Source organism: Pantherophis guttatus, chromosome 3 (genome assembly GCF_059756535.1).
Source record: "Pantherophis guttatus breed Tessera chromosome 3, ASM5975653v1, whole genome shotgun sequence".
NCBI lineage: Eukaryota > Metazoa > Chordata > Lepidosauria > Squamata > Colubridae > Pantherophis > Pantherophis guttatus.
Genome location: NC_142065.1, coordinates 102340360 through 102353238, shown reverse-complemented (window position 1 = coordinate 102353238; position 12879 = coordinate 102340360). Strand labels below are relative to the sequence as shown.

The following is a 12879-nucleotide window of genomic DNA, read 5'->3' as shown; positions in this document are numbered from 1 at the left end:
AATACTAGACTATGCCGAAATGGACAGGTTAACGATGAGAATTAAGGACAAAGAGTAATCAGAGTATTATTTAACATGGGACTTATTCTATAGATGGTTAGAAAACAGAAGCAGAAGTTAGTAAATTTATAATTAAGAATGATTAATAGAATAGAGTTAAATGTATATATAGATATATATAAGCATAACGTTATAAGCAATATTATTATTACTATTATTATTATTGGATTGTATTTAATTACAGATTAAATTGTATAGAATGATCCAATAGGCAGAATCTTGCCAGACTAAACATTTACTACTCTCACCCCAACAGATAAGTCCTGGGAAATTCTAGGGAGTGGCTATCCTAACTCTCTTCCTCTGTATTCTAACCAGGTCTGGGTGCTGTTGCCCTTTGTTTCACTCCCTCCTTAGAATGTGATCCTTCCTTCTTAGGAAGTTACTTCACTGTAATCCATCACATCACCTCTCTCTCTGTAGGCACCATCCCTCACATCTTCACTAGAATAAAAACTACAACAACACAGAATCAGAGCTGTTGAGAAAACTCTTTAAGAAATCAAATTAGACAACTACAAAAGCTTCTGTGGCACTTCAAAGACTATCAAGTTAATTTTGTTTGATTTCATGGAATGAAAACTGCTAAAATGTTATCAGCCTATAAGATACCACGGTTTTCCCCCCTTCCTGCCACACATAGAAAATCTCGTCTCTGAATCAGATCTAAAAGTGCTTGTCTAGAGATTTCTGATAGAACTGATTAGACTTACCCATGGAGAACAGGATAAGGCATGTGGTGAACTGCATTGCTAAAATAACCATCCAAAGACGGGCTAGCAATTTGTGTACCAGGTGGGTGGTAACAGTGTTGATAGCGACCCATCAAAAAAAAAAAAAAACATTGGTGGCATGTGATTCACCTCTTTGGTTGACACAGTGATGTGAATTCCACTGCCTGCTTATCACCACCTCCTGTTTGACTTTGTTCTTCACGTCTTTAGAGTAGGACTGCCGGGTATTTTCATACACTAGGTTAGTTTGGAGGTTACAATTCTTGCTTGTTGGCTCCTTTGCCTTACAAGCTGATTTTACATACTATCATAGCCTTATTTGGGCAGAATAATATTACTCAGTAATATGAATATTAGTGTGTGTGTGAAGAGGGGCTTGGATTTCCTTGTTGCCTGTTTTCCTTTAAAAAAGGGAAAAGTTAGCTATCAAAGGCAGATCTAAAGTTTTCCCAACTGAGGATATTTTCCTTGCCCCTCTTAATCTTCTTTCTCTTTCTCTAAGGAGTGACAGGAAAGGTGTTGCTGTGCATGGACCGAGTTTAAATTGAACTGTTGAAAATTAACTGTAGAGGCTGGAAAATGAAGATGTTTGCCCATTGTGCTGGGATTCTTCTACTTGTCTTGCATGGTAAGTATTTTCAAAACTTAGTCTTATTCAGATTCCAAATTTAGTACTTGATTATCATCAAGGAAAGGGTGATTCCAGGTGAAGTTTTTCTCCATTAATCACTAGGTTTTTCTCTCTCACCCATCCGCAATGCAGTCTTTTTTATTTATATTTAAATACACACACAACATCAAGAGAGAAAGGCTATTATATTGTGTCTATGAATGTCAGACTGTGTCTTCAGACAGGTTATCTCAATGATCATTTATAGCACATTGTTAAAAAAATAAGCAAAGCATAACTGTCAGCTTTCAATATTTCCTATCAGCAGAGCACAGCTTATAGCTAACAAATTATTGTTCTTATAATAACATTAGAAACGCAAAAGCACTAATTTGCAAAACAAATGGAGGAGTATTTTGCAGACAATGTTTAAAGCTGTTTTCTGACACACATACTATTTTTAAGTAAATTCTACAGAAATCCATTTTTTCTGCATCAGCTTAACACTTGAGCGGTACAGTTTCTATGTTTTATTTCTCTCCTGATTATATGGCTTTGCATAGTACCTTCATGAACAAATGCAACTCAAGAACTTTCCAAATTTTAACTTATTACATAGCATGCATTGTTTATTTGTTGATTGATTGATTGTGGGGCTTCTACACCGACAGTGTATCGGGCTATTAGTTTGTTGTGTAGACTGTGCCAGTATGCTAATTACTCCATTCAGCCATGGTGATGGTTTTGGTATTTACTGTAGAGGAGGAAATTCATTTTAATGTGGACTGCAAGATTGAATGAATTGAACCAATGAGTGAAAAATTCATATACAGAGGAAAGGAACACATTCACATTTTCTCTCTGCTTCATTTTGCAATAAAAGGTTTCTTTGTTTTCTTGCTGTAGCAACTAATTCACAGGGTAATCAAGTAAAAACGATTGAGGTCCCTTTAGGAGGCACGGTAAATATCAGCTGTGAAATTTCAGCTTTGCCTTTTGTCGTGACCTGGTATAAGGAAGGACAAAACCTGTGCAAGATTGATCAGGATGACAATAACTTGAAAGGAGAGCAAAAGTCTACCTCATACTTCAGTAATCTGATTATCAACAATGCGCAAAGGAATGCTTCTGGTACTTATACCTGTGTTGTAAATCAGAACTACGGCAAACTACCCATGCACAGGACAAGAGTAATAATCACAGGTGAGAATTCAAGCAGTTCAATAACTCATTCAGTGACTTTGGGCCAGCTATACTTTCTCAGTCCATCCTACTGAACAGAGTTCTTGTGAAGAAAAATGAGCAGTTTTATGTGTACCACCCATAGTCTTGATAGTCTTCATTCACTGGTAGTGGCGGCTTGCCCATCCGCCCAGACATCACCAAAAATGCTCTGTGCAGAAGTGCTGCACCCGTGCGCTACTAATAGCAAACTGATAGTGCCGGGATTTGAAACCCACTATTGAGTAAGATATATACCTTAATAAATAAATGATGTAATCAAGTGTAGGTAATAAGGCTGATTTTTGGGAAGAACTAGAAAGAAGATGGTTCACAGTGGAAGGCGGACATATGATGCATGCACATCTCAGTTACAAAAAGAAATCTAGATACTTCCATCATCGCAAATAGTAAAGTGTGGGCATGAAATATGGAAATATTGAACATTTCTAATGTCCTGTCAATGTTTGGGAATTCTTTACCATGAATAGTCCAATACATCTCCTTTTGATTTTCTGTTTGCGTGTTCTGTTCGCAATAGGCTATAAAATGGATTGGTCTTTGAAACTGCTATAATTTGCTTTACTTGCATTTTCACCTCTCAAAAAGTTTGCTTTGATCTGATTGCTAGCGTACCTATCAATTGTATAAATAAATTTAATTCAAATTTAATTCAGCCATACAGTCCAAAGGAAATTTAAAAGAACAGACACAAATTCTTTGGTGGAAGGGAATATGTTTTAAATAGTTCTATCCAAAAACAAACAAGTTCTTTAGTTGATCATACAAGGCTTTATGAGTAGAATATGTGTGAACATTTGTTTTAGGTCTTTTAAAAAAATATTTTCTTCCTAGCATTTCCCTGCAAGTGTAGAGTCCCTTTTTTCTTTTTTTTTAGATGAACACTTGGTTGATCCATTGGTTGCAACAGGAATTGACTGACTGGCTTGTCACCAGAACCTGACATCATGGACTGAGAGAGTGTGATTGGCCTAAAGTCAAGCACCCGACTTTCATGCCCAGGGCAGGACTTGAACTCATGGTCTCCTGATTATCTTGGTCGCCTAGGCTAGCTTAGTCACTCAACAGTGAGACACTCATAAAGCAGCCACTGCAGCACCTACATTTTCTGTGTTGCATGTGAAAAGTTCATCTTCTTTCCACTGTCCTTACCACTTTCTATAGAGGGACGATCAAGAGCATCCTGTCATATTGCATTACTGTCTGGTTTGGAAGCATTACTATTTTGGGCAGGAAGGCGGTGCAGAGAGTGGTGAGGATGGTAGAAAAGATCATTGGTAATTCACATCCTTCTATCCAGGGCATACCATTTAAACGATGCTTGAGCAGGCTCTGCAGGATTGTCCGGGGCACTAGATATCCTCTTCATGACCTATTTTCCTGGTTACCTTCTGGGAGGAGGTATCCAAAGCAGAACATCTAGATTCAGTCACGGTTTTGTTCCATATAGATGGGTGTAGATATATTTATTTATGTATGTATATACATACCTACATGTGTTATGTATGTGTTTGGGTCAATACATATTTTCTTTAGAGAGCAGGCAACAGAATTCCATTTTTAATGTGTGCCAGTGTGTTCACAGTAAAAACTGACAATATGGCTTATCTTATCTTATTTCTAGCCTGGTGCCTTAACCACTAAACCAAACTGCTTTAAGTTTGAAAATGCTGGTATGATCTACTATCTGAATTGCTGATTCACTTCTACATGTTCAGATTTATTGTAGAAGGGTTTGTTTGTATTATTTTTAAAAGCCACACGCATATAAATTGATTATGTGCAATCAAGTTGTAATGACTCTAAGTGACCACATAGGTAAATTCTTTTCCATAGTGATTTTTCTCTACTTTGGTCTTTCAAGTGTACTAATCCATTGCCATTGTAACTGAGTCCATCCGCTTTGCTGTTAGTCATCTTTTTTTTCTTTTCATGTTTCCCATCATTAGAGCCTTCTCCAGAGAACTAGATCTTCACATAAGTCAAAACACACACAATTTAAAAAAAAACAAAAACACAACCCCCTCCCCCAAAAACAAATCATCAACTTCAATGAACAATTAACATTTCTTTATAAGAACTCATATTCAGTGATATCACCACTCCCTTGATTAGCATAAACCTGGGCTCCAGGTCATAGGATTTAGAAATGCTGATAACCAAACTAAACATAGGTAATTTAGAGAGCCAGTTTAGTCTTATATTTAAGGCATCAGGTTAGAAAGCAGGAGACTGTGAGTTCAAGTCCCGATTTAGCCATGAAAGCCAGCTGGGTGACTTTGGGCAGGTGACTTTCTATGAGCACATCTTTGTGGGGAAAATAGGAGGAGGAAGGTAGTTGGATGTGTTTACCATCTTAAGTTTTTTGTAATAATAATAAAGATGGGATTCAAATTAAACAAAGAAAGAAAGAAAGAAATTCAAGGGATATAAAGCTAATAATAACCATTATCATTTTCCATCTCTTGTAGAAACTTTGAAGCCAACTCTTTCCATCCTTGGGCCATCTTTCTTGCAGGATGGACCTCTGAAGCATGATATTCCTCTGCTCTGCATCATTTTCAATGTTAACCCTAATTCAAATACTGTCACTTGGAATATTAGTGGAAAAATATATCATGATAAGAAGGATGCTGACATGATAGATGGGAAAGGGGCTTTCAGTATTTGGAGCTTGAAACTGATTCCTCCAGAGGACTGGCAGTCAGAAATGTCTTATGCTTGTTCATACCCAGGAAGCATGACAACAGGAGGCGTCTTAAACAGGAAGAATCACAGGTAAACCATGGCAAAATAGTCAAATAAATTGATTTATCCAGAAATTATAATATAATAATCTCCAACCAGCTGTCCTCCAGTTATGTTGAGCCACATCTCCCATCATCTACACTTAGAAGAGATAATAATTTAGGTCTAAGTGGCTAAAAAGCCACTTTCATATGGAGGGCAAGAAAATTGCATGGATGTATCCATATAGTCACCAGGAGTTAAGCACAAGGGAGCCTTTTCCTCCTTTATATATGAGGAGTGTACCAGACTGTGGAAACCTGTAGCCTTATAGGTAGGTACAGGGACTTCAAAGGTACAGGTAGCTTCAAAAATTTTAGAAAGGGGTTCTCTGTCCAGTTGCTGGGTGGGCGTGGCCATGGTGGGCATGGCCTAATCTGCCTCCTGTACCACAGCAGGGGGGGTTGTTTTTGCCCTCCTGGGCTCTGGACGCTTTCCTCAAGCCTCCAGGAGGGCAAAAATGGCCTCCCCAGGTTTCTGGCCTTCCTGAACTTCCGGTAGGCCCATTCTTCGCCCTCCCCGAGTTTCCGCACACGCCCTGCACTTACCTGCATCCAAAACGGGCTGTGTGGTGACTCCTGGGAGGGGTGGGATGAGAGGGGCCAGCCAGGAGTGGGATTTGGGGGTTCTCTGAACTGCACAGAATATTAGCTAGAGGTTCTCCCAAACCCCTGCGTACCCCCCAGCAGCCCACCACTGTGTAGGTGTAACTTTTTAGCTCATCCTTACAGTGTTCTTGCTTTGGTTCCTTGACAGCTCATCTAACTTTTACCAAGGGCAAAGCCTCACAACAAAGGCTTCATAGTGTTGCCAGCATAGAGAGTAAGAAAGATGACCTTAATGGAAATATGCAAGATCCATTATCTAGGCAAAGGGGGCTAAAATGTTTTTATTTTACAGCTAATGTCTATTAAAGTAGTTTAGCCTTCGTGTTGAGTTGATAGCCTGGTCTGGTCTCCCTGGCCACTTCTAATAAAGAGTGAAGCTGGATCAAGGTAATCCTACATGAAATTAAATTTCTATTAGAAGATGGAAGACAGCCCCTTATTCAAGCATTCTGATTCTCACCGAGGGGAAATCTAAGAAAAGTCAACGCACTGCAGAAAACGTACCAGGTCTGCTACATTACAACTCTTTCCCATCCGGCCATTGAATTCTGTGCCTCTGCGACCATTTCTATTTTAACTGCCAGAGAGATCAGAACTTCATCAGGTGCACATTGCTGCCCCTGTTAGCATCAGCCACAGCTAATCACCCGTTTTGGAAAGATCGATGCCATGCAGTATTAGTAGAGCCAGTGTTGGGACAGGTGACTGGCAATACTCCCCAGCAAAGATTGACATAAAGAAATGGGCAGCAAAAGGGAAAAATAGCAAAACCTGGTGGAGGGAAGAGAAGGAGGCAGCTGAGAAAAAGAATCATATCCTGCCCCTTCCTGTTTTCCTGCTGCTAAAGCTGGAGCCATAGCTCACTGTGGCCTCCATTTAAAATCAGGGAATCTACTAGCCTTGTTCCTGATGTGTCTTAAGAGGAATTTTAAAGAGGGGAGGAAAGCATGCAGATAGTGCTTGTCTTACAACAGCTCATTTAGTGCAGTGTTTCTCAACCTTGGAAGCTTGAAGATGGGTGGACTTCAACTCCCAGAATCCCCCAGCCAGCAGTGCTGGCTGGGGGATCTGGGAGTTGAAGTCCACCCATCTTCAAGCTACCAAGGTTGAGAAACACTGATTTAGTGACTGTTCAAAGTTACACCACCCAAAAAAGTGGCTTATGACCATTTTTCACCACCCTGCAGCATCTCCATGGTCATGTGATCAAAATTCTGATGCTTGGCACTGACTCATATTTATTTATGACAGTTGCGGTGTCCCAGGGTCATGTGATCACCTTTTGCGAACTTCTGACGAGCAAAGTGAATGGTTGTTAAGATTCACTTAACAACTGTATTGCTAACTAAATAACTGCAGTGGTTCACTTACAAATGCGGCAAGAAAGATCGTGAAATGGGGCAAAATTCACTTAACAACTGTCCCGCTTAGCAACATAAATTCTGGGCTCAATTTTGGTCATAAGTCGAGGACTACCTGTATTTGTGGGTGAGAAAATACAGTACAAGGCCTCAGAGACATTGCTCTTTAAAAAGCCAGAGAACTATAGGTGAACAAGTGGCTGAAGTGAGAAAGCAGATAAGGTTGAATACCAAGGCTGGGGATTTCTGCAACAAGAGGTTGAGGTATAAGAAAAATAGATTATTTGAGAGGAGGGACATGAGAAGGCAAAGGAATGTGAATGGAAGACCAGGGATGCTAAACTCTTAGGAAACTCTTATTAATTTCTCTTCTTGCCCAGCACAAAATTAACCTTGGTTTGGAGATCTGATTACAAGCAGGGAGGCCTACCTTGATTATCCATCAATGGAAAGACTTCAGCTCCTTCCATTTTGGCCCAGTGGCTAGTCTAACAGATTGTATTTATTGTTCCGTGATCTCAGTCCTGCTTTCACAGGGTTCTCTTTTGGGTTATCCCACATCAGCTTTCTCTTTCTAATTGCACTGTTGGTTTATTGTTCAGAGGATATATTTTTCAAGGAATGCAGTTGACAATGGCTTTGCCTTCTACAAATTATTATTTAACTCCTACTGGTAAGGTCCTTCTCATGCTCCTGCTCTTCCCAGAAAATGAAGACAAGTCTGATATTCAGGAATAAAATCCAAGACGTATTTGGCAACTTACACGATGGCATTTTGGAAAGTTCATATTGTTGAAGCATTTTGACATCAAGCAGTGGGATTATGCTAGGATTAATTTTTTTAAAAAAAAGGAAGACTATATAGGGAGTGAGAATGGGAACTATATGCATTTCATATGAGTTGGGTATTAGGACATTTTTATGTGAATAGGTTTCTAAATTGCTTCACCCTTAAATACCTAGGATGATTGAAGATAGTTTCCAGACCAGCAATGGCTGGGATAATGGACCAGAAAATGTGTTTCTGGAACTAATATCTTTTATTTTTATTTTATTTTATTTTTTTATTTTATTTATTTTGCCAACCATGTATTAGATAACAGATATAGATATAAACATGGTTATTAATACATGAAATGGATATGAATAAAAGGGGACATTAAGGGACGCAGTGGCTCAGTGGCTATGCTGAGCTTGTTGATCGAAAGGTCGGCAGTTCAGCGGTTCAAATCCCTAGTACTGTGTAATGGGGTGAGCTCCCGTTACTTGTCCCAGCTTCTGCCAACCTAGCAGTTCAAAAGCACGTAAAAAATGCAAGTAGAAAAATAGGGACCCCCTTTGGTGGGAAGGTAACAGCATTCTGTGTGCCTTTGGCATTTAGTCATGCCGGTCACATGACCACGGAGACATCTTCAGACAGCGCTGGCTCTTCGGCTTTGAAATGGAGATGAGCACCGCCCCCTAGAGTCGGGAATGACTTGCACATATGTGCGAGGGGAACCTTTATCTTTACCTTAAAAGGGGACATTAGGGCAGGGACAATAGGCACGTAGGTGCACTTATGCTTGCCCCTTACAGACCTCTTAGGAATGGAGTGAGGTCAACAGTAGACAGTCTAAGGTTAAAGTTTTGGGGGTTTGGGGAAGAAACCACAGAGTCAGGTAGTGTATTCCAGGCATTGACCACTCTGTTGCGGAAGTCGTATTTCCTGCAATCAAGTTTGGTGCAGTTTACCATAAGTTTGTATCTATTGTGTGCTTGTTTGTTGTGGTTGAAGCTGAAGAAGTCATTGACAGGTAGGACATTGTAGTGGATAATTTTGTGTACTACACTTAGGTCAGACCAAAGGCGGTGTATTTCTAAGTTGTCTAAGTTATCTAAGTTGTCTAAGTTATCTTCTGTTAATATATTTTCATTTTAGCAATTTTTGTTCTTTTATTAGAGCTGAACTGTTTTATTTAAATTGTCATGTTAATTAAAATAGCCCAGGGTGTAGACAATAAAAGCAGTCAGTTAGGATTAAAAATAATAATAGAAAGACCTTGAAAAACCTACTCAGGCAGTCTTCCAAATTTAGCAATCCTAGAGTTTCAACCCCAAATAGTTATTTACTGTTGCATCTGGGTAATGGAACACAGCAAAACAAAATTCAAAGTAGCTTTCTGATGCAAAGTTCAAATTGTAGGCAAATAAAGAATGTATAATCATTGGTGAGACTGACATTGATCTTCCTGTTTTCTTCTTTAGATCAAAGAAGCAGAACTAAGTGGGAAAAGGTTAAATGTGGCTTAAAGGGATTGAGAGTTTTGTGTAATAAATAGAAGATGGAAAGACTCACAAAGAAGAAAGTGAATGACAGAATTTAAAGGTTCAACGTGAAGAACAGAAATGCTTATGTTAATATCCTTCTAGTATATCCCTATGGTTTATAATCCACAAGCATATATTAAAGACTCAGTTGCATTTTCCATAATTCCATGAGAAGAGAAGGCACTGCCTTTACTGTAAAGTAGTTTGAATTTTATCTTAAGCAATTATCTATATGTTGGGTGCCTGCCAGTTTTTATACTATTCAAATGTTCAACTTTTCTCCTTTATTATATCCAGCAATAGAGCGATGTGGTGGCCTAGAGGTGGAGCTCTTATCTCACAATCAGGAGGCTGTGAGTTCTATCCTAGGTAGTGGCAGATATTTGTCTTTTTCGGCTCAATGAGTAATTGTCTGCTGTGAACTCTGCATAGGTGTCAGGAAGGGCATCTGGCCAATAAACACTCGAGCTCTGTTCAGTTGCCCCAACTCTACCCCAATGCAAGGGATTACAAGGTCATTAAAAGAAAACAAAATATCCAGCAATAATAGTGTAGAAACTATGGTAATACTGTACATATGCACAGCATTATAAAATTAGTTACATGGCTACTGTGAAAACTTCCTCTGTGCCACTCAAATTAGCTTGCATAAAGAGCATCATTTTATCTTAGCAAAACCCTTAAAGATAGCTAGATCTAGAGATAATAGCTTTTCTAGGCCTTTTGCTAGAAATACAGTTCAAAAGAAGTTCTTTCTTTATTTGTTTTAGAAAAAGAAATGCATGTTAGGCAGCTGACATGGATATGAAAACACCATATGAAAAAAAATAAATAAAAGAAATAATAACCCCCCCATCCTGGCGGCAACATACTTTCATATAAACCATTTAATGGCTTCCATTCCATTCTGGATTCCCAGGCCCGCTAGCAGAGCCATGTGTTCAGGGCCTTCTGAAAGAGTGTTAGAGTGGGGGCCAGTCTAATCTTTGAGAGAATGATGTTCCAGAGAGAGGGGGCCAGATCAGATCATGCAGCTTGTCAATTGCTAATTTTTTCCCCTCATGTTTCTGGATCACTGTACATGAATGTTCTGTCTTCTGCTTGCAAGTCTGCCATTTCTCTAGCTATCCTAGTATGGCACCTACTTTTTAAAAGTAAGTCCCTCGCCTATATTTGGAAAGCATTAATCTTAATAGTTGTGAATTATGCCTGAAGATCCATCCTTTTGCCAAGATATTTCTTCTGTCAATGTTTATATGTATATTTGTGTATGCCCCCTGTGATTAAATTATACTGCAAATGTTTCAAATGCTTTTACATTTTGCATTTTACTTTTATGCTTATCAAATCATCAAGATGTAGGTACATCACTTTCAGTATGGGATAAAAAATTTACACACACACAAACAATTGGAGAGAGAAACAGAGAGAGAGATTGGTTCATAATAATTATTTGGTGAACTGAATGAGATCTAAGAGACATCATTTTACAAGAGTCATTCATTTACAGAAACACACAGATCTTATCTAAGAGCTAGGAAAATAGCCTTCTTGCCATTATATGCCAGTTCTGTCAAGGTATTGACAGATAAAATTCAAACAAGGAAAAGGTTTAGTTGAATTGATATATCCCAAATCAAATGTTCCATGTCAATTTAACATTGGGCATCTTCTTTAAACAGTTTATAATTTGATCTACATGTAATCAAATTTGAGTTAGAAACATGGTCAGATTTGCATAGGAAAACTTATCTAGAGCACATCTCAGCACCAAGATTTGAAGCTGGAATCGTTTGAGTGGAATAAGAATCTGTCAAAGAAATAGGCCAGACTATTTTACTTATTCTCTTTCCAGATGCAGAGTGAGGATGTAAGAGTCTTTTGCATTAGATCATGGAAATGAACAGTTTCACAAACAAATGAACAAAAAAAGCCTCTTTTGCAAAGACAGAAATGAGTTGAATGGATATTTAGGAGAAAAAATAGGAGATTTATCTCTCCCATAACAACTAAGGACATTTTTTAGCTTAAGCACTTATCTTCTGTGATAAAAGAGAAGATGGGGGCAGCCACATTCTTTAGGACAGCTGGATGACTTAACATGGTGTTTGTCTTCCCAAAGATGTTGGGAGTCTGAGCTGACTTGGAATGTGAGTACTTTGTATCCTCTTCCTATTTTCCTCAGCCTTATGCTTTGTTCTCAGAAAGCATTCCCCAGAAGTAAGACACTGCTAAGTCCTCATGTTCTGTTTTGATATGCAGCTGATGCTGAAATAGAAAAGCAAATTCTGTGACATGTTTGTCTCTTACTGTCAAAAGTCAGAGAGGCTGAAAATATGAGGATGTATTTCCAGCTGGGCTTAGATAACAGCAGATCCCATATTTGTTTGCAACAGTCTTCATGCTTTAGGCCAAAACACACATAAAAGGAATACTTCAGAACTAGAGTGTGGCATAGGCAGTTCGCCATCACAGTTTCCTTTAGATCCAGAGGATTTCTTTTATGTCAAACCATGTTCCCAGGAAATGACATGTTCTAAAAAATACTTATTTTTTAAATAAGGAAAAAAAGTGGCATCTAAAAGATCTTACCTTCCATAGAATATCCATGATTTTGCTTTATGTGCTAGAAAATAAACTGTATCATTCCTAATCTTAATTTTTGCCAGTACAATAGAAACCAAGCAATAGTCTGCCTAAATATAAAAAAGCATTGGAACAATAAGGCATGTTCTTATGCACCTATTATATACATTAAAATATTTCAGTTTTCAGCCCATTAATATTTCAGTGGTATTTGAGGAGTATGGAGGAGTATGGAGAAGTTGCAGGATTGAAAATTAATAAAGAAAAAACTAAAATAATAGTTTAAAATCTTACAGATAAGCAGAGAAATGAATTGACAAAGAAGTTAGACCTTGAAATAGTAAAGAAAGTGAAATATTTAGGAATCTACTTAACAGCAAGATGTGCAACAATTAAAGATGATAACTATACAAAATTAATGCAACAAATTAAGCTGGACTTGGAGAAATGGAAGAACCTACAACTCTCAATAATAGGGAGAATAGCTATTACTGTATAAAAGTGAACATACTACCGAAGTTACTTTTCTTATTCCAAACAATACCAATAAAACTAGAGAAAAAATATTTTGAGGAATTGAA

At 38.3% G+C, this 12879-nt stretch overlaps 1 protein-coding gene across 1 annotated transcript in view; it reads left to right on the top strand.

The window, feature by feature from the left end:
• The window catches only part of LOC117661135 (contactin-3-like), a 34204-nt gene extending 23188 nt beyond the window's left edge, over positions 1 to 11016 (top strand). Inside the window, exons 2-5 of the mRNA XM_060690116.2 lie at positions 1297 to 1422; positions 2311 to 2607; positions 5118 to 5424; positions 9650 to 11016. Of these exons, the coding sequence (XP_060546099.2) occupies positions 1374 to 1422; positions 2311 to 2607; positions 5118 to 5424; positions 9650 to 9668 (672 nt within the window). The 5' untranslated portion in view covers positions 1297 to 1373 and the 3' untranslated portion in view covers positions 9669 to 11016. The remainder of the gene's footprint in view (positions 1 to 1296; positions 1423 to 2310; positions 2608 to 5117; positions 5425 to 9649) is intronic.
• Positions 11017 to 12879: the final 1863 nt, after the last annotated feature.